This window comes from Delphinapterus leucas, chromosome 2, assembly GCF_059928025.1.
Source record: "Delphinapterus leucas isolate spDelLeu-1000000601 "Yukka" chromosome 2, BTC_Dleu_Yukka2, whole genome shotgun sequence".
NCBI classification, from domain to species: Eukaryota; Metazoa; Chordata; class Mammalia; order Artiodactyla; family Monodontidae; genus Delphinapterus; species Delphinapterus leucas.
The window spans coordinates 3,780,444-3,805,602 of record NC_143130.1 but is presented as its reverse complement, the minus strand read 5'-3'; the positions used below and the strand labels follow the sequence as shown (position 1 = coordinate 3,805,602).

At 45.0% G+C, this 25,159-nt stretch overlaps 1 protein-coding gene across 5 annotated transcripts in view; it reads left to right on the top strand.

Moving 5' to 3' along the window:
* The window catches only part of EPC1 (enhancer of polycomb 1), a 95,254-nt gene that overhangs the window by 16,982 nt on the left and 53,113 nt on the right, over positions 1-25,159 (top strand). Inside the window, exon 1 of one of the 5 annotated variants that reach the window (XM_089906365.1) lies at positions 10,562-10,982. The exons of 1 other annotated variant lie outside the window; for it this stretch is intronic. In XM_089906365.1, the coding sequence (XP_089762491.1) occupies positions 10,830-10,982 (153 nt within the window). In that variant the 5' untranslated portion in view covers positions 10,562-10,829. Of the gene's footprint in view, positions 1-10,561; positions 10,983-25,159 lie in introns of those variants that run through there. 3 more of the 5 variants (XM_022580626.3, XM_022580627.3, XM_089906363.1) reach the window with 3 other exon arrangements.

Genomic DNA, 25,159 nt, shown 5'->3' with positions numbered 1-25,159 from the left:
GGTCCATCCTCCTCACTACAAATAACTCAATTTCGTTTCTTTTTATGGCTGAGTAATATTCCACTGTATATATGTGCCACATCTTCTTTATCCATTCATCTGTTGATGGACACTTAGGTTGCTTCCATGTCCTGGCTATTGTAAATAGAGCTGCAATGAACACACAATACTATCTTATTTGTTCTTCATAATGGTCTAAGAGGGAGGAGAAAAAGTGTTCTCTTAGATCAGGCATACAAGAAGCTCAAGGTCCAGTAACGAAATCATTTCTATAGGCTCATGCTGCCGGTAAATGGTAGGCCTTACGTGAGCACCTGGATCTTCCAACATGGAAGCCAGCGTTCCCTCCAGTACATAATGCTGTGCCTCACTACACTATGTTGCTACTTGGAATGCAGAACGTTACATAGCATTGGACTCTTTCTTCACGCAGCACTCACCCTGAGAGAAACTGTAGCAACCTGTGCAGAGGCCCTGACCCCCTGGGGAGGTGGCTTGACCAGATGTGGAGTTTAAGCAGTCACTGGGCAACCGACTAGTAAATCAATTGGCAATGGGGGGACGGGGTACAGCAGAGGTCCTTGTAGATTTCAACATAGGAAACAAAACTCCGAAAGGGAAACAAAACAAAAAGATGAGTGTAAGAGTTTACATAGATTAGTTTATATAGGTATCTTGGTCTCTGGTTTCGAGGATTTCTTAGTTTTGTTTCCTTAGCTAAGAGTTTTGAAGCCTTTACAATGAATGTTATGTTTTAGACTGTATGTACAAAAATAAAGCTCAGAAAAGTAGAATGACCTATTCAAAGGAATAGAATAAAAAAATATCCTTAAAAAAATAGCTCGGGCTTCCCTGGTGGCGCAGTGGTTGAGAGTCCGCCTGCCGATGCAGGGGACACGGGTTCGTGCCCCCGTCCGGGAAGATTCCACGTGCCGCGGAGCGGCTGGGCGCGTGAGCTATGGCCGCTGAGCCTGCGTGTCCGGAGCCTGTTCTCTGCAACAGGTGAGGCCACAACAGTGAGAGGCCCGCGTACCGCCAAAAAAAATAGCTCGTGGGGGTTGATTGTGACTTTTGTGTCACGTCCCTGCTAAACTCTTCGCATTAATGATTTCATTGAATCAATGTAACAACATAGGTGATAGATTGTATCATGATTCCTATCTTATGGACGGAGAAACTGCAGCTCCAAGAGCATAAGTAAGAGTAAAACATTAAATTAAATTAAAAAACCTCTCTGAATCAAAGTTCAACATGCCCTTTTTAGTGGAGACACTTTTGGAAAGAAATGTAGCTAAACATTTTAGTTAATTTAGTATTAAACACCAAATATATTGCCAAAGTATAGCAGCCTGCTCAGTTCTAGTGCCTGTCTTATTTGCACTGTTTTTACCAGGATAAAAATCTTAAGAAGTGTTAATAAAAATACATTTTTACATTTATAAGAACTTTATGTTTTTTCAAAGTTCACATGTGAGACTTCTTAAGGAATTAGATAACTTGATCAGATAAAACTTCTATTTCCTTGAATTGCCTAGGTTAGAATTTTCCAAGGTGTGCTTTTATAAAACTAAAGGTAATAATTGATAGTATATGCATGGTAAGGGGTTGCAAGGTGAGATAACTTTGGAAAATACTGTTCTAAGTAAATAAATTTCTGCAAGACTTCTTTAAGCCTATACATTGTGAGCCTGTATGTGTTTTAAAGAGAAAGATATAATAGGCAGTATTTCCCTCACTTATTGGTTTTATATGGAACTCTTTATGAAACTCTCATCTTAGAACATAACTTCTGGGATTAGTGTTTTATGAAACACACTTCTGAAAAAAACGCTAAGCTAACATTTGGGAAGAATATTTAATGAGGTGGTACTATCTCAACTTACACTGAGAAGTGAGGACCACAAAATAATATACAGTATTATTCCAATGTTATAAAATAAGAAAGTGAAAAACAGAAACAAAGCCAGAAAGACTGGAGGGAATAAAAACATCAGAAAGTTAACTGGCTAATGAATAAATCTATTAACACCAAAATATATATCCAAATATATGTGTTACCACAGTGTCCTTGTGCTGCTTGTAGCTAATGAGCCTAGTGTTTGGGAAACCTAATTCAGAAGAAATTTTAAGATCTGGGTGTGGCGTATGCTCTTGTCAGTAACTCACTTCAACAAGTCAGGTTGGTCGTTTGTTTACTATTTCTGCAACTTTAAAGATGGAAGATGTGGTTCACTTCCTCCTGTCACCAGGATTTTGTGAGGACTCAAGAAATAACGCAATATATTCTCTTCTAACGGGTCACGTGGTGGCGCGGTGCTGATGATCTGTCCCTAGCTGTGTCCTGAGGCTAAGCTGATTTCCTTGCCTTCAGGGTGCTCTCACTCCTGTGAGCGAGTACCTAGAAAAGTCTCATAAGGAGGCACTTCGTTACTTGACCTCGCTTGACTTGCCTGGGAAATGACTGATGAACACGTTTCAGGCACCACTCAGCCCGTGACACCTTCAGTTTTCCGCCCACGTTGTCCTGTGGCAATCGGGATTGCTGCGTCTCCAGGGACCTCCTCATCGATCGCCGCCTTGAATAGTCATCTGGCTTCTCCCAGCCTCCTCTGCTCTTCTCCTGGCCCTTCCGCCTCTGCTGTCTTCTAGATGTTGGTGTTCCCCACGGTTCCATCCCCAGCCCCTTCTCCTCATTCCATGAATCATTCTTCACACCCATAACCACACTCTTCAGGTTTGAAACCATTCACCTGCCCTTCGCATCTCTGGAAGAGAGGAGGAACCGGACCCGGAGTGCTTATCTCGGCAATCGGCACAACGTTACTCAAACTGTCATAAAGAAGAATACATGTAGTGAAAGTAAAAGTTTTATTTCGCTAATATTACGTTTCAGATGAGTATAGAAGTAAGTTCCTTCCTTGGGTCATAGGAGTAAAGGCAGTTCACACAGTCTCTCTCTTGAATGCCTTCCTCCCTGTCAACGTTTCTTTGTCCATCACCCACTGGTAACTTTGACTTCAACCTTTCAACATAAATTTCGACTTCATTAAACAGCTTTTTTTCTTGTTCCTCTAAGTTTCATCCCTTCACCCCTCACGTACCATTTATACCATACTGATCTGTGTAACACTCAAGTAGTATGTTTCATATGCTCAAGACTGTAGGGCACCTAAAGGTTCCTACATTTCCCTCTCTCCTCCCTCTCGTTTATGTCCTTCTGCGCCTTACATTGGACCCACACGTAGGCTACAGTGTCTATCAGTAAGTGCCAGTCACTGGATTAAATAAGGCAACAGTAATTTAAGGGGCTTCCCTGGCGGCGCAGTGGTTAAGAATCCACCTGCCAATGCAGGGGGCACGGGTTCGAGCCCTGGTCCGGGAGGATGCCGCGGAGCAACTAAGCCCGTGCGCCACAACTACTGAGCCTGTGCTCTAGAGCCCCCCAAGCCACAACTACTGAGCCCATGAACCACAACTACTGAAGCCCGTGCACCTAGAGCCGGTGCTCAGTGACGAGAAGCCACCGCAATGAGAAGCCCACGCACAGCAACAAAGAGTAGCCCCCGCTCGCCGCAACTAGAGAAAGCCCACACGCAGCAACAAAGACCCAACACAGCCAAAGATAAATAAATAAGTATATTAAAAAAACAGTAATTTAACAAAATCCAGTTTAGATAAATACTACCAAATACATATATATATTTATTTTTTATATTTATTTATATAAGTACATATATATATATTTATATTTATTATGAGCCTCCGGACGCGCAGGCTCAGCGGCCATGGCCCACGGGCCCAGCCGCTCCGCGGCATGTGGGATCTTCCCGGACCGGGGCACGAACCCGTGTCCCCTGCATCGGCAGGTGGACTCTCAACCACTGCGCCACCAGGGAAGCCCCGCAAATACATATTTTTAATATACGTGGTTTACTTTTTTTCACTTTTTCTTACTTTCTAATATGTACCTTTATTCTTCTGGAAAATTAATTGTTGGAATATATGACATTCCTCTCAAGTACTAAATTGTTATTGTTCAAGTTCCAAATTATTTCCTATTTATGAGTCCCACCACTTCCCGAACTGCATCTAGTCGTGTCCTCATTAAAATGCTGCCACAGAGGTCTCGTCAGCTGCCCACCAGGACGGTAAGGAAAAGATCGGATGATTTAGGGGACCTGGGAATTAAGAAAGTCCAGGGCTAAAAATGGTCAGATTTTAACCGATCACCACCTGCGTCCCACCCCGAGCAGGATGGTGGTCTAAATTTTGGCAAAATCCTTGCTGTGCTAGGAGTAGATTTTCTATAAATTTAGGATTTTACATTACACGATAAGATGTATCATATTTCATTATCTTTTTTTTTTTCTTCTAACCCCAATACTGCTGGAACTATTCTGTGGATTTTTTTAAAGTCTAACTCATTCTCAGACAGGCCTGTTTGGTTTCAGTCATGAATATTGGAGACACAGTTAAATTGAAATAATTTTGAGTCTGTCCTGCTGTAGTTTGCTAGGATTAATAATTTGCCTTTTATTCTTTCTTTTAAAGTTTATTTATTTTATTTATTTATGTTTGGCTGTGTTGGGTCTTCGTTGCTGCGCGTGGGTTTTCTCTAGTTGCATCGAGCGGGGGCTATTTTTTGTTGCGGTGCGTGGGAGCACGGGCTCTTGGCGCATGGGCTTCAGTAGTTGTGGCACGTGGGCTCGGTAGTTGTGGCTCGCGGGCTCTAGAGCGCAGGCTCAGTAGTTGTGGTGCACGGGCTTAGTTGCTCCGCGGCATGTGGGATCTTCCCGGACCAGGGCTCGAACCCGTGTCCCCTGCATTGGCAGGCGGATTCTTAACCACTGCGCCACCAGGGAAGCCCTCGCCTTTTATTCTTTTAAGGTAGAGGCAGACTGTTTCTGGATATATTCTGAACTGTTTTTATTTTATACAAAACATAGTTCTTAAATAGTATGTACAGAATTCCATGCATAAATCAACTCTGTAGAGAAATCAGCAGTTCAGATATCGCTTCTGTGACCCCTATTAAATATGCTGCAATGGGGCCTTCCCTGGTGGCGCAGTGGTTGAGAGTCCGCCTGCCGATGCAGGGGACACGGGTTCGTGCCCCGGTCCGGGAAGATCCCACATGCCGCGGAGCGGCTGGGCCTGTGAGCCACGGCCGCTGAGCCTGCGCGTCCGGAGCCTGTGCTCCGCAACGGGAGAGGCCACAGCAGTGAGAGGCCCGCGTACCGCAAAAAAAAAAAAAAAAAAAGCTGCAACGTAATTTCAACATTTACTTTCTAACATACAACACATCATAAAGGGCTCCCAGTTTTTATTTTCCTAAATGTTATTTTGGAAGAATTATTTGATGCCATTTCTTTATAGCTTATTATGAAAATAAAAAGAAAGTGAAGGAAAATGATTACTGCAGGTGAAGATGTATTTAGTACTTTTGCACAATGCTCTCAATTAGAGCACTGTATCATTTTTTTAAATGTTGAGATCATTGTGCATCACACGTCTTGAAGAGATTAACTGCACATTTCCCAAGTAAATACAAGCGCGGTATCTTACTTTATTCTTAGCTCTGTGAGGCTACAGGGATCATGTCTTGTTTATTATTGTTCTTCTGCACAAACGGCTTTGCCTAGCTGTCTGTAACCATCCAGGAAATATTTGTTGAATACCTGAAGGAGGGAAGAATCTGGACTCCTGCTACCCAAACTGGTATCAGGATTTATTATTATTATTATTTTTAATCTTTTGGCCCATCAATGAGAGTTTATCTTCTTTGGAATTCTTCTCTGAGAGTTTAACCTCAGAGGAAGTCGGTCCTAAAGTTAATCCATTTACATGATTCTTTGCTGTCAGCAAACAAATATGCCCACGTCTCTCCCACCCTCAGAAACAATGCAATCGGTGGCCCGACACGTCCCGCTTTCTTTCTCTCTGCCTCCTGCCCTGATTGCCAAGCCTCTCTCTCGGCTCACTCCCAGTTCATGCCTCACTTCACTTTATCATCTGGTTTCTGGGGCTCCACTCTGGAGTCAGATCCCAGGGATTCTGGTCTCAGCGTTGCCTCTCACCAGCTTTGAGAGGCAGAACTTGCAACCTCCCTTAACAGGAGGCACCTCATAGATATTGAAAATTAAGTGAGATGATGCATTTAAAATGTCCTTCAGGGCTTCCCTGGTGGCGCGGTGGTTGAGAGTCCGCCTGCTGATGCAGGGGACACGGGTTCGTGCCCCGGTCCGGGAAGATCCCACGTGCCGCGGAGCGGCTGGGCCCGTGAGCCATGGCCGCTGAGCCTGCGCGTCTGGAGCCTGTGCTCCGCAATGGGAAAGGCCACAGCAGTGGGAGGCCCGCGAACCACAAAAAAAAAAAAAAAAAAAGTACTTCTGCGCTGCCTGGCACATAGTAAATGTTCGATAAGTGGTAGTTACCGTTCTTGCTGATTGAACACTCTAATAGGAGTTCAGAGATGAGAAAGATTGGCGAAGCCTTAAAAATTAGTTTGAATTCACCTAACTACTTACTCATTCTTCAGATTAGGAAATTAGAACCCAGAGAAGTGACGCCGTCAAAATTTCATGAAGGAAGATCACTGAGTTGCATTTTGAAGGATAACTGCTGTCAGTAGCTTACATCTATTGAATGTTTACTGTGGACCGGAGACCGTATGAATGCTTGACATGGATTGTTTCATTTGATCTTCAAAACATGCCTGTGAAGTAGCATTTCAGTAGCTAGAAGTAGATGGTCTGAAGCTGGACAGGGAGAATAGACAGAAAAGAATAAAGAAAAAACCTGGAGACAGGAAAGACTTGGCCGATTTCTAAAGCTGGTGATGAGATGTAAAATCCAGAGTGAAGAGCTTTTTTGTCTTAAGCAGTAAGGAGAAATGATGTTGGAGAGAGTGAGGCAAAGTTATAAGGCCTCGACAACCATGCCAAAAAAAAACCAAAAAAACTGGCTCTATCTAATGAGCAAGATGAATCAGTGAGTTGGGGAAGGGAGGATACAGATGGAAGTGGGGCTTCAGGTTCACTGATTTGGGGGCCTGCACTGCACCGTGAATGCCTGAAGGGCAGTCTGTTCTGTATCTTCATATCCCCAGGGATCCACAGCCTCAACAAGCCACCGTTGGTTCCCAGCAGCCACCGTTAGGAGAGCATTAGCCCCGTTGCCTATAAAGTAGGAGTTTCATCGAGGCTTATTGAAGGAAGGAGCGAAATCAAGGAGACTTGGACTTGGAGGTTGTTTCTAGGTGGGACGTGATGAAAGCTGAGGTGATGGTGAAGACAGTGGGAAAGGAAATAAGGAGGCAAATCCTAGAAACAATTTCAAAGAGCATTTAATGGGACTTGGGCACATACTGGGCATAAACTAATATCTAGAGCTGCATTTCAGGTTTATCATCTATAGCAAAGTGCAGCGTCAGCGCTCTAGCATTTGACATATTCTCGTTGTTGTTAAAGCAGACGTTTTGTATGTGAGATCAGTCGCAATGAATCACGTTGCAAGGTGATGATCTTATGAGCGATTATTATTACCGTTAAAACGTATGTCTCTTTCCTTTCTAATCCTTCTCCCTCCACCCAGGTTCTTGCCAGTTTTATCTTATACCTGTGTTGTTATCATCTCCTACTGAACCCTGGCCAAGTCCACCTTCTCATCTCCACACACACCTGGCAGTAGCCTCCGCCCCGCTTTCTGTCCATAGAGTTGCCCTCTCCCATGAAGACCTTTTCCTCTGCCATTTCACTCCCGTTACCAGTTGGAATATTAGCCATCCTTCAGAACCAAATCACACGCTATCTTCCCCATAATGTCTGATCAACCCACCTGGAACTGACTGCCTTCTTTCTGAACTCCCAGAGCACTGCAGGCCACCATCCTGCCTGGTCATGGTCATTTTGTTAACGGGGTGACCCCTTAGCAGGATCTTATTTGTATCCCCGCCATGATGGTACTGTGTGTTGCCTACTTATTCAATAAAGATTTGTGGCGTGAATCAAAACTATTTTAAATACCGCAAGTCCCTTCCCAACCCAAAGCCTCCCTTTGGGGAAAGGCTAGTACATACAGCTTTACATTAGTATGCATCTTTTGCAACATGGCGAATGTCATCTCATTCTTGTTGTGGGTACTTAGAAAAAAAGGGAAGTTTGAGTTGGGAATAGAAAAAGTGAAAGGCAGTGCAGGATTAGCCATTTTTGCAAGGGACCTTTGGGTTGGATAAAGGATGCTGAGGAAAATTAAACCAGAGCCTTTATTGCTGCACTCCTGCCCCATAGGAGGGAGGGAAGTGAACTGAATGTAAGAGGCTTGGGACTCCAGCCTGTGGGTCTTTGGGAACCAACTAAGACCTACAAGTCAGAAATCCAGGGCATTGAGCTGGATGGGGACCGGTGGCAGGAAGAAAATGTCTCTCGGCAGGCAGATCACCTGCAAAAGGCAAGCTGAATTGGAAAGCATGTCTCTGAACCTGCCATGGAGGGTGAGTCTAGAATTTCTAGAGAACAGGAACTTAGTCGTACAGTGCCCATTATTACTTGTGTAGGATATGGAGAATGTTATCAATAGGCTCTTATTTTAATGAAAGTTTTATATATATATATATATATATTCACTTTCTTGGTGGTTCACTCTATTTTAGTTCTTAGGTTCCTCAGTCAACCGAATTCTACTACGAGGATTTTCAGAAATCTAATATAGTAGGCTGGCGAGGACCACCGCACTAATATCCAGCCAGTATTTTCGGAACTGTTCAACCTGGCTAATTAAGTGTCATGGTCCACGGTGCGGCGAGGATCCCAGAATGTGACACACCCACTCAGGGCTCTGGGCTTTCCCACGTGCTGCTCCCCTGGCCCAAGATACCTTTCTCCTCTTCATTTTTGCAACCTTGGCCCATACTTACCCTACACAGTTTTTACCCCGATATCATCTCCTCCAAAAAGCCTTTCCTGAATGCTTTCATTAGAGCCACTCACTCCCCACGGATTGGGTGCCACTTCTGCCTGGTTCCAAATAGCCTGAGCTCTTGCCCTCACACTTACCCCAGGTGTGGCATCCACCGGTCCTGCTCCCACCATGTAATCTCCTCCGGGAGTCCTGTGGGTGCTGAGTAATTAGCAGCATACTTAGAGGGCCGTGAAGTCTCAAAAAATGTTTGCTCACTGAATGAATAAATGCATCGTCTTAGTATAGGACATGTAGATGAATGTCCATCTGCTGCATGGGAGGTGAGCTGTCAGTATTAGAGTTTGAGGATAATTTTGGCGACCTGCAATCCGTTTTCTCCCCACCCCAGAGGGTGGTAGCGAAGCCAGCCTGAAAGATAGCACTTTGTTTCTGTGCCTTAAGCCAATAACAGTTCCCATCCAATTCAGTATTTAAGAATAGTGATCATTTTTACTAGGTATCCCCCGGGGAGAAAAGTGGAGATGCAGGACATTTTTGTATCTTGGCAAGTATTTGAAAATTTGCTGTCAAACCTATTAAACCCACCGCAACAGTCTTCCGGATTTTTAAAATATTCTACTGCAAAGAGCTCTCTAGATACTCATTTTCGTGTGTAATATAAGCCACATGGTAGCCATCACATCTATCTAAATCTCTTCTAACAATACATCTTTTCCTCTTTTTTTTTTTAAGTTTTCTTTTTTTGGTTTGACAGGAGCACTATAGGTCTTCATATAATTCAATTGTATAAAGTTTTTCAGAGGACAAATGATAAGTGTCAACCCATGGCTATGTTGAAGCAGCATTTTCTTCCAGTGTAGAAAAATCATCCGGCTCTCAAATTTTGAAGTGTCTTGCTTTAAAAAAATTTTCCCTGAAGGTTACGGTGTCCAATAACATTCCCTTTGCTTCGATGACAATAAAAGAGTGCGGGTCGATAAAATGCAGGATGAAAAAAAAAAACCCACCAAAGCCCTACTTTGGAGCAACGTAGGACGCCTCCTGTTTACACGGAGCGCAATGATGGGAACTGACACAGGATCCACGCGGAGCCCATCAAATACTATCCAGAGTTTCGTTAGACGTAAAGATAATGGCTGGTAAAAGTTCCGGCAAAGTAGCATCCTGCCCCGAATGCCGTCTGCATTTTCGTCATAAGACCCGAAGCGCCGCGCCGGCCCGGGCTGGGGGCGCCCGCCCTCCCAACGCCGGGCCGGGCCGCCGGGCAGTGACAGGTGCCCGGGCCGCTGCCGCCGCCACCGCCGCCACGGCCGCCGCGCCGCGCCGAAAGCCGGCGCGCGAGGGGCGGTCGCTTCCCTGCACCCTCGCCTGTCAGCCAACGGCGCCGGGCGGGAGCGAGCGCGGGCGGCGGGTAGCGGGCGCGCAGGGCGGGGAGGTCGGCCGTGGCCCCCGGCGTCCGAGCGCCCCGCGCGTCCCGGCCCGGCCTCTTGGCGGCCGTGGGGGCGGGGGCCGGGCGGCCCGGCGCGGGGAGCGGGGCCGGGCGCCGGGGGTTGGCGGGACGCGCGCTCCGTGCCGGCGCCCGGCCTCGAGCCCGCGCCCCCCCCCCCCGCGTGCCCGCGCCGCTGCGCGATGCAGTGTGGGGAATGGCTGGGGTTGGCTGAAGAGCGCACAGTGGAGTTTTAATGTCCGCCATGTTGGCCATGGCGTATTGAGGAGAGCGAGCGAGAGAGGAGCGGAGCGGTTCGGCCTCCCACCTCCCGGCGGCTCTGAGTGCCCGGACGGCGGGCTCCGCGCTCCGCCCCTCCAGTCCCCGGCAGCGGCGGGCGAGTGGGGACCGATCCCCCGGTTCTCCATGATCCCGCTGGCCGGGGCCGTTTCCCCAGAGCGGAGAGGTATCTGCTGCGCCTGAGATGAGTAAACTGTCGTTTCGGGCGCGGGCGCTAGACGCCTCGAAGCCGCTGCCGGTTTTCCGCTGTGAGGATCTGCCCGACCTGCACGAATACGCCTCGATAAACCGGGCCGTGCCGCAGATGCCCACCGGAATGGAGAAGGAAGAGGAGTCGGTACGTGTTAACTCCCCTGTCAGACCCACCGCCGGGCCCCGCTCCCTCCGCTGCCTGCGGCGGCGGCGGCGGAGCGCAGACCCACACAAAATGGCCGCCATCTTCTCTCCGCCGCCGACTCCCGTCGCCGGCGGGGCCTTTACCTCGCCGCCCCCGGCCTCTCCCCCCGGCCGCGGCGGCCCGGCGGGGCCTCCTGTTGGGCCACCCGCTGACCCCGGCCCCTCGGACCCGGGCCCCGCGGAGTTCAGGCGCCCGCAAGGCACAAAGGGGTCACGTGACGAGGCTGCCGGCAGCCATTTTGTGGTCGGAGCGCTTGGGCTGGGCCTTGTGCATCCGGAGAGGGAGCGAGCGAGCGGGCGGGCGGCGGGGGGTGCGGCGGCCGGGCCGCGGAGGCCCCGCCTGCAGGCCTCTCCGCGGGCCGCTGGGTGGCGCTCTGGGGCCGGCTCGGCCTTCGCTCTCCGCCGGCTCCGGCAGCGGAGGTTCCGGGCGCTTGGGGGCCGTGCTCTCCCGGCGGCCGGGGAGGCTGGCGGGGCCGGCGCGGCCCACGTGGAGCCGCCAAGGGGCCGGGCGGGGGCGGCGGGAGCCCTGCCGCGGAAGGTCGCGGCTCCGAGCCGCCCGGAGCCGACTTAGGTGCTGCGTCCTCTTTGTGGGACTTGTGCCTCCATCCCTCCCCAGTCCTACCTGGTCGGACTCCTCCTCCTGACTTTTCCTTTGATCCTTGAGAATATGTTGCGGGTTTTGGGGGGGGGGTACTACGTGGCTCTTCTGGAGCCTGTAACGTTATTAGTTGCTTCCCTAATAAAACCTGAGTCCGCCCGATGGCTGGGTTTCTCGAGCTAGGGGAAAAAGGACCCCATGTAAGCAGGTGTTAACAGATCTACCTGTTGGAAGAGGGCTTTCTTACCCGCCACCGAACTCAGGTTAAGTGAACCCCTTCCTAGACATCTTAACCTGGAGGTGTTTCGGTTGGGTGGGCTTCGGCATGTAAGTGTCGACGGCTCCCGGACGCCGTACCGCAGCGGCAGCTCTCCCTGGCCGTGGAAGTTGGGCTCAGACCCACGGATAATAGGCTCTTCCCCTCGTTCCCCCAGGTCCTTGGCAGGGTCACTTGATGGCTTCTCACCCTAAGGAATTGCATACCTTGGTTTTCAGGTACAGCCACTTAAACAGGGGGCAGTGTGTTGACAGTTCCAGGAAGTCGAGGAGTCGCTGGATTGGTGCTACAGTTTTGTGGTGGAAAATCGTTCTGTCATACCTCTGTTTGGTGCTGTAAGAATTTTCTAAATGCAGAAATCCTGCTCTGTAATGTCGATTTCGAAAAATAAAGCTGTTTAAACTCTTTGGGTTGTTTGACCTTTCAAAGTCAAGTAGTGGTGACCGTCGCGTGTTCCTTCCGAGAGTAGCGTCTTAGCGTGTGGAGTAGTTGAGATTGTCCAGCGCGGTCCTGACCTTTAGCACGTTGCCTGTGAGACACCACCTCTCAACGTGTTTTACTTGGATCAGCGGCAGAGTAGAATGGTGCCGCTTGTTTATTTTTAAATAAGTGATTTGTTTTTAAAAATTAAAGTACTTGTGACTGCAGAATCTCGTCTTTTGGTTTTATTTTTGTTTCCAAGTTTTGCAGGTAATACTTTCAAGTGGGGGTGTGTCGTCGTTACCACTGCCCTGGAAATTAATTGGTAGTTCCTGTTTTGCAGCCGAGGAAGGGGAGAGCTTTGATAAGAACAGATAACCCTGCAAGTACACTTTGAAATTCAGTGAAGTCTTGCTCCTCGGAGCATATTGGACTGTCCCAAGGGCCCCAACCTGAAATCAGAGCTGAGCTCAACTGAAGTATCAAGGCTTATTAGGTTTTTACGGATCATTTCTGTTCACTGAAATGATTTTGACATTTTGTAGTTAATTGTTTTCTAACATGAGGAGTCCCTATTTTTGAGGGATTGGTTTTTTTTTCCCCCTTCAGACTGACTTTTCCCATCCTCCGTGTAGAATTTGTTTCACTTCACATCCAACCAGAACTATGACCAGTGAAACATAGACTTCAGGAATAGACACTGAACTGAACAGAAGAATGTAAACAGTCCCAGGCAAACAGCTGCTCTCCAGTCCTGGGGCTCGTGCTGGCCGGGGGTGGGGGTGGGGGGAGGCTCTGTAGATCACAGGATTGAAAGTAGCATGTTAGCGCTGAAATGTATTCCAAGCACAATTAAAGGTAATTGAATTCCGGGTTAGCCTGAGGAGAAGAAACTTTTTGATAATTTGCTGAAGAATGATGTGCTTCTTATAAAGGCGAACTCATGCCTCCGATTGACATGTCAGGGTCAGGAGCGATCTAGAACCTGAATTGAGTGTCCAGTTTAGAAAATGTGTAATCCTATGTTGATCATGAAAGATAGGGCAGAATTAGATGAGGACAGTATTGTATATATGTCACCTCACTAAGAAGGCATTTTATGATCAAATATATCTGGAAAATTGTCATGTGAACTGTACCTGCTAACTGTTACCATATTTTGTTTCTGTGGTAAACGTGGCAGAAATGCTAGGTCTAAACACAGGGAAAATAACACGTATTAAAGTATTCCCATTTAATTTTAATATAAGCTGAACGCACTGCCTTAATTAGGCATGCCTCTTAATTTTTAAGAAACAACTTTAAGTAGAAGTCCCCTCCTCCCCTCCAAACATGAATTATACTCAACTTTAGAACTTAGTTGTTAGTTCTTTTTTGGTGAGGATTGAGAAATAACTCCAGATTGTAATAAACTGAAGGACTTGACTGCCACATAGATGTTAGAGATTCAGTGTCTCAATTGGTATAATGTGATACGTTGTAACTTGCTATATCAAAAAGTAACAGTTGATAAAGGCTTTGATTTAATGAATAACAAGTAATTTTCAGATCATGGGAAATCAATAGGCTGTCAGCTCTAAATATGAAATAAGTCCCTTAATTTAAACACATGGGGGTGCAGAGGTTGCACCATTATAATTTTTTAACATTTTAATTTTAAGATTATAATCTTAACTTTAAGGTTAGAAATGTTGAAATACTACTTAGTGCCATGGCTTCACCTTTAAATGAAAGGGTAGTTTTTCCAAGATATCAGTACAATCGAATGTTTTCGTTACAATTGGAGCTTTACGTTTTCCTTTACGGTTACTTCTCACTTCAGCAAAGACACTCTGAAAAAGTTGGTTTTAAAGTGATACTCAACAAAGTGGAGCTGCTTGGTTCCTCTAGTAGTTTAACTTTTTTCATTGGGATGCCAGAGTGTGTGACTCCATATACTCTAAGGGGTGGGGGCTTAACCTCTTCTCCAGCCAAGGAGAAGAGAAGGAAGTGTGACGGTAATTAAAACGTTAATGATGATACCGCCTTTAATGATGATACCGCCTTGTTACTGCCCTACGCAGCCACCTTTGGGACTGTTGGGTGTAGGGCCCAGCCATCGCAGTCCAGCACCTGGTTTTAATAGGGTTCTAATCAGACGTATAGTCCCATACCCCTGTCTTTCCTCTGTTCAAACTGTATCCTTCATTAGTGGCCAGTACACAACGTTATGAAAACCAAGTTTATAAAGTAGACAGGTAGGTGTTTTTTGTTTTTAATTAGGGGTTAAAGCGGAAATACGTACATATTTCTGTTAAGAGGAAAAGTAGTTAAGTACTACATTTTCAAAACGATAAAAATCTAGTTTGTTTTATAAAAACAAGCTTAAATCACTTTAAGTGATAAGTTTAAAAGTCCGATTTTTCTGACAGAAACTAAGAATCCTTTTTTGCCTTTAAAATTTTGTAAACCAAGATTTCTTAGTCCTTAATCTAGATTCCTCCATTCTGTCCACCACATTGGAAGTGAAAAGAAATATGTGAAGTCGCACCTGTACTAGAAGCAAAGCTTAATTTTTACAGCTAGTTTGAATTAGAAAGGAATTGAGGATATTTGGGGCTTTCCATTAAGTAGCAAATAATTTAAGTCAAAGATAATTGAGAAGCAATAATGAAGTCTAGTTCCAACTTTCTGTCCTGCCCAAGATATTTTTGAGTGTATCAGCTGGGTTCTGAGGGTTATGTGGAAATGATGCTAGAAGTAGTGAATTCCCATGGTACGCATATACAGTTTTGTGACAGTATATTTTTCTCGGGAGAAAATTCATGTTTGTCATGAGTTTCTCAAGGTATTGATAAAGGCAGAAAACCCAAGGTTAAGATTTGCTGTTCTAGAAATTTCAGCAGTCATTTTGGTTTCATCAGTATGGAAGTTATTACATAGACTTAATCAGAGAAGAAAAATTAAAGGCAAAAATTAATCGGCAACTCGGGAAGACTGAGGGCTCTTACCTACAAAAGGAGCCTCTTGAAAACTGTAGGGCCTGATGCCTAAAGTGTTAATATTAGCTCTTGTTTCGGTGTGCTGTTTGATATTTAAGATTTTGGATTAGTACCATTTGTACTTAGACTTCATTTTCTTATAAAACAATAATTAAAACTAATGGGCTTATGTGTCTAATGGTGTTTTGTGGGTGCTTGTGATCTGTAATGGAATTTATGCAGAACTACCTTTTCTTTCTGTTAATCAACAGGACTTAATTAAAAGTGCCATCTAAATACAGGAGAGCTTAAATCTTGTAAATAAAGGCTAATAACCTGTGCTTACAGGTTCATGAATTTGTGGATAGGATTAAATATTAAACTAGCCATTCCTAACAGTATCTAAGACTATGTTTGGATAAACTGGAGGTATAGGTTTTAGTTTAGTCTATATATTGCATTCGACCATATTGTGGTCTGTAGTAGTAGTAATGGGAAAGAAACAGATGGAAGATGTATGTGTATCTATGTACATACATAATGGCAAGAGATGAAGGTGTGGATTCTGACTATGTGATTCCATTTTTCTGAAAAGTTAAGGGTAGTTGTTATCAGCAATTGGTTAAAACGTAATTTTAAAGTAGAGGGTAGCATTTTATATAATGGAATGATGGTATGGTTTGTGATTCTATTTCTTAGAAGAAGACAACCCACAAGGAAATGAGAATTTTATATTGTAATTTGGGAGTAAAATGATTTCTGAGTCTCCAAGTGCAAAAGTAGTATGAAAGTATGAAATAAATACATAGGCAGAACTAGATAGTGTCTTTTACTTTTAAAGTAAACTTTTGAACCCTTGAAGTGTGACTTATATTAATATGTTACAATAACTCCTCTGTAAGAATAAATCAATTTACAGGGAAATCACCGAGAAAAGAAGTGATTCAGATGTTTTAAACAACTTGCTAGAACTACTTTCAGTGAATTACTTGAAGCTTAACTGTTGACTTCTGCCCATTATCTTGGTCAAGTTTACTAAAGCCTCTGATAATAGTTAATGATTTTGAGCAATTTCGGTATTTTAAACAGAGTGGATACTTAACTTTTCACCTTTAAATATATGAATTGAATTTCATCCACCAGCCCCACTGTAGGTAGATGAAAATCAAAAACAAACGTGCTGTTAATAAATCTACTGTGACCCATGATCTGAGTTGTCTCTTTGATGAGTAGGGATATAATCAGTTCTTTAAAAGATAAAGCCCTTCTTCGATTATTTGTTGTCATGGAGGTTATCCTTAAGAAGTTGGTTCAGCTTCAGATACGCCTGGTGACAGTTTGCTGAGTTTTGCAACACATTATTAAAGCAAATCATTTTGGTTGAATTTCCTTCTGTATAGCAAGTGCTGGCTGAAGAAGTATGACGCAGCCTTAGGGTAAATCCAGGGGCAAAGGTAAACTGAGGTTTGAAATATCCTGTGGGTGATTTACTAAAGGTTCAAATCTTCTTTCTATATTGGGATGAATTATTTTGTTTATCTTAGAATCACAAGTACCAGTTGTATATCCTCTGAGAAGAATGTACTTTGGCATTTGTGGCCTTTGACGAGTCAGTTAAGCTTACGGGATGAACTTTAGTTTCTTCATGTGCCAACGCCCTCCTGACCTACCTTATGAGGGAGGTATAGCTCTAGGGAGTGAATCAGACGGTATCCGTGAAAATGCTGTACACATGCATTTCATTATTACTAAATACTAAGTGAATGTTCACGATGGCCTTGCTTTTTGTTGCTGTTCAAAACTACTTACATTTGTACAATCCCTTGTATTTAGGATTGTCTGGTACAAATATGTTAGATGTGTTGTGTATCCTCAGAGGATTGTATGATGTAGTTGTGAAAAGTTGTGTCTTTAAATTTAGGTAATTATTAATTGGGAAGAGCATCAAGCTGGGAGTTACTAGACCTGAGACCTCATCCAGCTTCTGACTGTGTGTGCACACGCGTGCTTGCGTGCTCTCACACACCCGGATTTTCTTAACTGCAAGATGAAGTAGGGCCGTGATAGTTTCCTGTAGTAGTGAGCATATTATGTTACCAGTGCATTTAGGTCTGTTAACTTACGTATTTTATGTGTTTTTAGAGTAATCATTACGTCTTTAATTAGTTGATGGCTTCATTTGCACTCTACGTAAACACAGTTTACACAGAGGTAAAGGTAACCTGGGTGCATGGATAATTGGTTCCAGTTTAGTCTAGAAGGCTTGTGTTTTTTAAAACACTTAAAGAATATAAGTCGGCTGCAGTAGTCACAGAATGCTTTTACTGTTATGAGAGTTTGAAATTAGAATCAGGATATTGTATTGAAGGTTGCAAATTTGTGCTTTACCTATAAGATAATAAGAGTCTGAAGGGGAAACAAAATATAAATATGGCTGTTTTGAAGTCTAAAGCAAGAATTTGATCATTGTTCTAATGGCTAAGGGAAGATTTTTGAGATATATTGTACAAAGACTAAGAAAATATAGATAAATCCAATTTCATTCACTTTTGTAGCAAATATTTATTGTGCACTTACAGTGAACTAAGGACTGCTGTGGGCTCTGTGGATCCGACAGTCAGCAAACAGCTCCCTTTTTCATGGAGCTCACATTCTAGCACCTAGGCTCTATGAGGGCAGGACTTTTTGTTTGCTTTGTTCACTGGTGTTTTTTCAGCACCTGAAATAGTGCCTGGCACATAGTAAGTGTTCAGTATTTGTTTAGTTGAATGACTGAATTCTAATGGGAAAACAGAGACAAAAAGCGAATGAATGAAAGTGGCGGTGGATCAAGACAGTATAGAATATCAGGTGGCAGGAGGAGGATAGAGATTTCTTTGTGCAGAGGGTCAAGGAACGCTGGCTCTGAAACTTGAAGTGGGAGGAGCCAGCCCTGCGAAGGCCTGCATGGAGAACGTGCCAGGCAGAGAGACTGCAGATGCAGGGAGCCCAGGTGAGGGACAGAGGCCAGTGTGGCCAGAGGGCAGCGAAGAGGGTTGAGCAGTACGAGGACCCAGAGGACCCAGTCGGGGGCCTGTATCTGGTGAGGTATTGCAGGCTACTGCACGGAGCTGGGGTAGTTTTGAGGTGAAGTGACAAGCCTTTAGAGAGTTTCAGGCAAGGCAGTGACATGATCCGATTTATGTCTTTTCAAGGTTATTCTCACTACCATGTGCAGAATGAGTCGCACGGGGCAAGAGTGGCTGTAGCTATAGGGTGGTGGTAGGGAAGAAGAGAAATGGATAAACCGGAGGTATAGTTTGAGGGTAGGACCAACAGAACTTGGCTGACAGATTAGAATGTACTAGACGGAGAGAAAGAATCAAGGATTAATCCCTGAACTTTACCTTGAGCAGCTGGGTGGATGGGTGATTAGGCCCCTGCTTCCTGATGTAGAGAAATTTGGAGGAGGGAGGGTTTATAAAGGATGGATTTATTACTCAGTTTGAAGTGCCTCTTACTCATTTGTGTTTAGCTGGGTACGCAAGAATGTGAGCATTAGAGCAATCTGCACTAGAGGTGCACAATTCAGAAGTCATGGGCTCTACGATAAATTTGAAGGTCTTTGGGTTACAGGTGTTTCTAAAGCTGTGCATTGAGGCTCAAGAAGAGGAGGAGCTGTTAGAGAATTAGGAAGAAAGTGAGGGTAAAGGTGTCTCAAGAAGGAAGGACATTGGTTAAGTCCGTCCACGGAGAAGATGAGTGAGGGGAAAGGGACCGTTTGATTTGATTAGATATGTGCCATTGGCCTATTTTGACAGCATGGTGGGAAGGAAAGCCTGAGTGGAATAGAAGAAATACTGAAAGATAAATAAAAGGGTCAGAGCAAGTATAGACGACTCCTTGGAATAGTTGTGCTGGGAAGAGGCACTGAAAAAATAGCTGGGGGGGATTGGGGGCATCAACAAATCATTTCTTTTAAAAATTAGTTACAAAGTTTAGGCAGACGCAAAGTAGGGAAGCAAAGCTGAGTCCTCCATTGCCCAGGCCACTACCTAGAGAGTTTCCAGGCTACAGGCACAGGTAGGGGAGGCCCCAGATAGAGCCTGCCAGCCTCCTGGAGTTGAAGAGGCAGAGAATTCAGTTTGGGGAGGCTACAGTGGCTTCAGGGCTAGGTACCAGAGATGCACCGAGGTCTGCAGAGAGGTCCCCTGGAGTCTCTGGCCGAAAACTGGTCTGAGCCCGTCTGGGGGGGGAAAGCACCTGGAAAGAAGTAGGAGGGACATTTCTGGGAGCTCACACAGGGCTGGGAATATGTTATGTCCTCAGTGACCAGAGTGGAAAGACCTCCTAATGCAGAGGGCATCAGATAAGAGTTCTCAGAGGGTCATTGCCTTAGTGGTAGGGCCAAATTAGCTCTAGACTAAACTGTTCTGGACTTAGCCTAATAAAGACTAAACACTAGCCTCAAAAGGAGCAAACTAATTTCGGATAACTGTGTCCCAGAGTAAAGCCCCACAATGTTTAGAGGAATATTAAAAGATCCTACAATATAAAACTTAGTGTTTGGCATCCAGTTAAAAAAAAATAACCAGGTATGCAAAGATGCTGGAAAATCTAACCAATAACTAAGGGAAAAGTTAACAGAAAGAGATGTAGAAATAACCCAGGTAATAGAGTTAGTAGACAAAAATGTTGAAATGGCTATTATAAATAAATAAGTTACTAGAACTAGTGTAACCGTTGGAATGATGTCATTAAAAAGGATGAAATAATCCTATTTCCTCTCCTACTCGAGGACTTTGTTCCTAAAAACTGTTTCCTACCTTTTCCTGGATTGCTTTCATGGAGGGCTTGGTCACTGATTTAAGCAGAAGTACTTTTTCCTTTTTAGAAGTAAGGAAGGATATGATATGACCAGTGGTAGAGTTGGCAATGGGAGGGTGGGGTATTTATTCTATGATTCTATTGCCTCTATGCAGTATGAGGTGACGTCATCACCTGAGAGCAAGGGGGGGCCTTGAGACGAAGGTATGTATGGGAAGCTCACCTACTAGAGAAGTGTAACAGGACTGATGGGCTAGCTGGGGGCTCAGGGTTTGTGATCATTTTAAGTGAGACCAGTCTGCTCACTTGGGCGGTTGAATGCAAGCATTCAACTTGAGTTCAAGAATAAAGCAGGTATATGATAAGGTCTTTCTAGGGTTGAGGTTTGCCCAGCAAGTACAAAGGGGGGAAAGAGGGATGAGGGCATTAAAAGTATGTGTGAGGTAGATGATCATGATAGACCTGGATCCAAACTGGTTAAGCAGGGAAAGGAAGGCCTCAGGGAGCTGGTGTGGACCGGGGACGTGGTCGGACACACCGGGATGGCTCTGCGGGGGAGGGGTGCCGTGCTGGAACAGGGGAGCCTGAGCCAGGAGGGTGCCAGTTAAAGAGTGAGATGCTTGGGTTTAGATTTCAGCGGTGTATTGTCCACGTAGACTTCGTTACTCAGGGTGATGCCGAAGGTGTGGGAATAGTTGAGAAGACGACCGTGAACTCTGCCTGAGCAACAGAGTGGATACGGCAGCTCCGGGGAGAGGGAGCGAGGGTGTGAACAGCTGAGGGGTTAGGGTTTCTGAAAGGACAGTGGAGAGGAATGGTGTGGCCTGGCAGTGGCGGGCAAGGAGGACACTTAGCCCGTCTGTAAGTGTGTGGGACGTGGGAAGATAAACAGCTTCTCCTTGGAAGGGCTCCGGGAGTGCTGCTTCTGGAAGACACTGCCAGGCTTAAAATAGAGCAAGGGGATGAGGGAACGTTGAAAGAGGCTGAGACTGTGGAGAGGAGTTTACTGATACGTCTTATTCTAGAGAACAGAGTGGAAGTGTGGGGGAGGGGGGGAAGACCAGAAGATTGGGTCAGATTAGGGGACGTTGGGTCAGAGTGGTAGTAAGAGCTAGAGTGATGCTGTCAAGTCGTGAACTCCGGTAATGGGTGTGAAGAACGATGGGATTTATCCGGCCAACCTCAGATGCACAGATGGTTCAGAATCCCCTCCTGCCGCTGGGGACGGGGGGGGGGGGGGGGAGCCCAAAGGAGGGGCGGCCCCACCAGACAGACACTGGCCCGATGAATTCCGAGGCCTGTCACTCCTGCCGCTCAGGTGTGTAATAATCTGTACAGAGAAGAGCTTTTGTACAGCGTGCCTGTTTCAGGACCCAGGAAATGGGCCTTTACGGTTGTTACTGAGCGCCTGAGAACTCTCCCTCCTCTGCAGTGCTTCTCAACACTGCACCAGTCGCTCACCCTCAGAACATTCCAGAAAATGGGGGGGGTTTGATTGTCACAGGTTTGGGGGAGGTGCTTTGGGGGACAGAAACAATGCAAGTGCCACCACGCAGAGGACAGCCCGGCAAAACAAAGAATTGCCTGTTTGACTTTTTGACTGTCCCGCAGAACATCGCAGTTGGTGAGATTTCCATTTACAGATTATCTGAGTCAAGAACCTAATTCCATTTTACTTGTAAAGTGTTTTTTGTGTAGTTTTGGTATACGCTAAAATTTCCAGGGCTGCAACTGTATATAAAGTAAGGGAATGTTGTACTTTATGTTGTTGAGAACTTTTGCAGTCACTGTTACCGTTTTGGAAATAGTAATAACTTTATCAACATTGTTAGTGGTATTTGAGTCAACAGTAGTACAGGCCTGCAAAAAGTCTGGTTTTTTAGCTCTCTGTAGACATCTAAGCTTCTGTAGTTACTTCGTTTTGCCTTCCTGGGTACATATCCCAATTATTTACATGTTGAAACACATAGTATTTTATTATAACTTACTTTCCTTTAATTTCCACTTGGTTTTGCAGTTAGATCCTTGGATTGATTATATTAAAACGTGCATAAGTAGAAGAGTGGAGTAATTTGAAAAAAGGGAGCATTGGGTCTGACAGGGTTGAAAACAGCTGTTCTGATGGGTTCAAAGCACGAGCTAAGTTGTGGTCTGTGTTACTTACATTTACCCCAGGTCTCTCTAAGTGTGGTATGAGAATGAAATGAGCCTGTGTAAAGTGTATAGCATGGTGCTTTACTTATAGTAAGTGCTTGGATCTTTTTTACTTATTATTTTAGTTTAATTTTTGTCCTTGAAGGATGGAAATGTGTTTTTTAGGTAGGATTTTAAAATTTCAACAGATTTCCATCATAGCAAATGATTTTTGATATGGAGTGTTTTGATAGTGAGTGGGTATGGTTTTTATACGTATCTAGTTGTGTTTATGACAGAATGTGAGATAATAAGCAAGGTATCAAAAAACAAGGTCTTAAGTCGTGTCAAGGAAGTCAACTCAAATGGATTATTTTCTCAACTTAAATACATGCTTGGTTTCCCAGCCTCAAATGTATGAAATGTGTTTCAAAGAATTTGCTGGAAAAAAACGTTTTCTGTACTTTTTAACAGGTTCTGTACATTTTAGTGATTTTTGGTTCTGTTTTTAAAAAATGTTTAAACGTTTTTAATCAATTTTTTTTATTGAAGTATAGTCGATTTACAACGTTGTGTTAATTTCTGCTGTACAACAAAGCAATTCAGTTATATATATGTGTGTGTGCCTATGTGTATATACATAAATATATATATACACACACGTACACACACACATTATTTTTTAAAATATATTCTTTCCCATTATGGTTTATCATAGGATATTGCATATAGTTCTCTGTGCTGTACAGATTTTTAGTTCTGGAGGCTGCTCTTTCACGTACATCCGTGCGTTTGGGTCTAAGGATTTCTGTTAAAAGATTAGGATGTGCTCTAATTCTGAAAGGTTTATAATTGCTTTTTAACCGGTCTCTGTACTCTAGTTTTCAATTTTACACCCCCCTCAAAGTTGTCAGGATGATATTTTTTAGTCTGGTTGTTATTTTGCTACCTAAATTCTTAAATTGCTCCTTTTTCTGATAGAGTAAAATGCAAAAACCTTTCAGTGGGGTTCCCTGGGCCCTGCAGGGTCTGACCGCTGCCTCCATCCCCAGTCTTCCCCTTCCCCCTCCCTCAGCCCTGTATTCGTTGTTTGTTGCTGCATAACAGATTACTCCCAAACTTAGTAGCTTGAAACAACGAACACTTAACTTTCTCACACGGTTTCTGAGGGCTAGGAACCTTAGGAGCAGCTTATGTGGGTGATACTGGCCCCGGATCTTTCACAGAGTCCCCGTAAAGCTGTTGGGACAGCAGCCCAGTAGGGCTGCAGCAGGCTTCCCCCAGAGGAATGGGTCCAAAAGAGAGAGAGCACACACAGTCTTCTGTGACCTAGTTTTGGAAGTTACACGTCGTCACTTTTATCTCTTGCTGTTGGTCACACAAACCAACCCTGGTAAGTGTAGGGGGCGCCTCACACGGCTGTGCATGCCAGGAGACAGGGATCATTGGAGGCTGGCTACCACAGTTGACCACATGCAGAATACTCTCCCTCCCTCCCAAAGCCCCCAAAAGTCTCGTCCCGTTACAGCGTAAGGATCTCATCCAGATTGGTTTCAGGTACAGCTGAGGCGTCTCAAATGTAGTTCATTACGTATAGCTTCTCAGGTACAAATTCCTCTCAACCTGTGAAGCTAAAGAGACATCTGCTCCCACACTCTGCCCCCACCAGTATACAGTACTGGGTCAGGCTTGGGATAACTGCTATAAAACGTTCCTATTCAAGGGGAGTTCTTGGTCCATAGCATTTCTGAAATCCAGCCAGGCAAATGATGGTAATTCCTTGGTTGAGTGTCAACTCCTGGGTATAATTCACGCAAGCTGTCAGTTTTGCCCTTTGGGCATTTGGTTCACCCTTCCTTTTTCACGAAGGTAGAACCTAACCTGTTTGCTACTGGGTTTTCTTAACTTGCTTCCTGCCAGCAAAGCCCTTAACTTGTAGGACTTTGAAGGCCTCTTCTCATTTTGTATTGTCTCTTATCTCCATTAGTTCAAGCTGGTAATGTTTCTGTCTATATAATCCTTTTAAAAACTTTGTGGGTCTTCCATGCGTTGTATTGGTCTTCTATTTAATTTTATTCCATTAGCCAAAAGCCACGCCCATGAACCTCTGAGGTAAGCCTTTTACTACCTCGAGCTCCTGCTGAGACAACGCCCTTAAGCTTCCTCACAGCCTTATTGTTTGATTGAGAGAATCTTTGAAGCACATAGTTCTGTGTAGCAGCCTTTGGTCTGACGGAAGAGTACTCTGAGACACCATCTTGGATCTTTCTGAGGTCTTACAGAGGACTTCCTAGTCACTCCCTCAGCGTAGTTTTTAGACCGTGTTTGTCTGTCAGAGCCCTGGATTCGATCTTGGGTCAGAATCCATTCCTGAATTTGAGCACCGTCTTCAGTCTGGTGAGACTGCAAATCGTCCAAACCTTCGCGTCCTGGCTCCTCTATAACGGTTCTCCATTTCATCTTCGCATTTTTTACCATATATGGCAGAAGAACAGGGCGGCACTTGCAGCTCTCTGGTGGAAAGCCTCCTTAGCTAAGTCACCCAGTTCATTAGGCAGATTGCCCACTTTTCACACACCTGACGGGGTCGGTGTCAGTAAACCTTCTGCTCCCTCCTGACGGGGATATCCCTTCCTCTGGTTTCCAGTAACGTTCGCCTCACCTTGTGAAACACCACAGGGCTTTTACTAACAGCTTCTTCGCTGACACTGTCCTCAGAGACCGGGGCCCAGTGCCAGACCATTCCAACAGCTTAGGGTTGTGTTATTCAGTGAGGACTCTCCGTACTCACGTATGTGCGCGTTGTCCGTTGCTGCGTGACAGCTTATCCAGAGTTGCGCCGCTCACGACAGCAAACACTGATCCCGGCTTCTGAGGATCCGGAATCTGGGAGCGACTTTACCGGGTGGCTCTTGTCGGCAGAA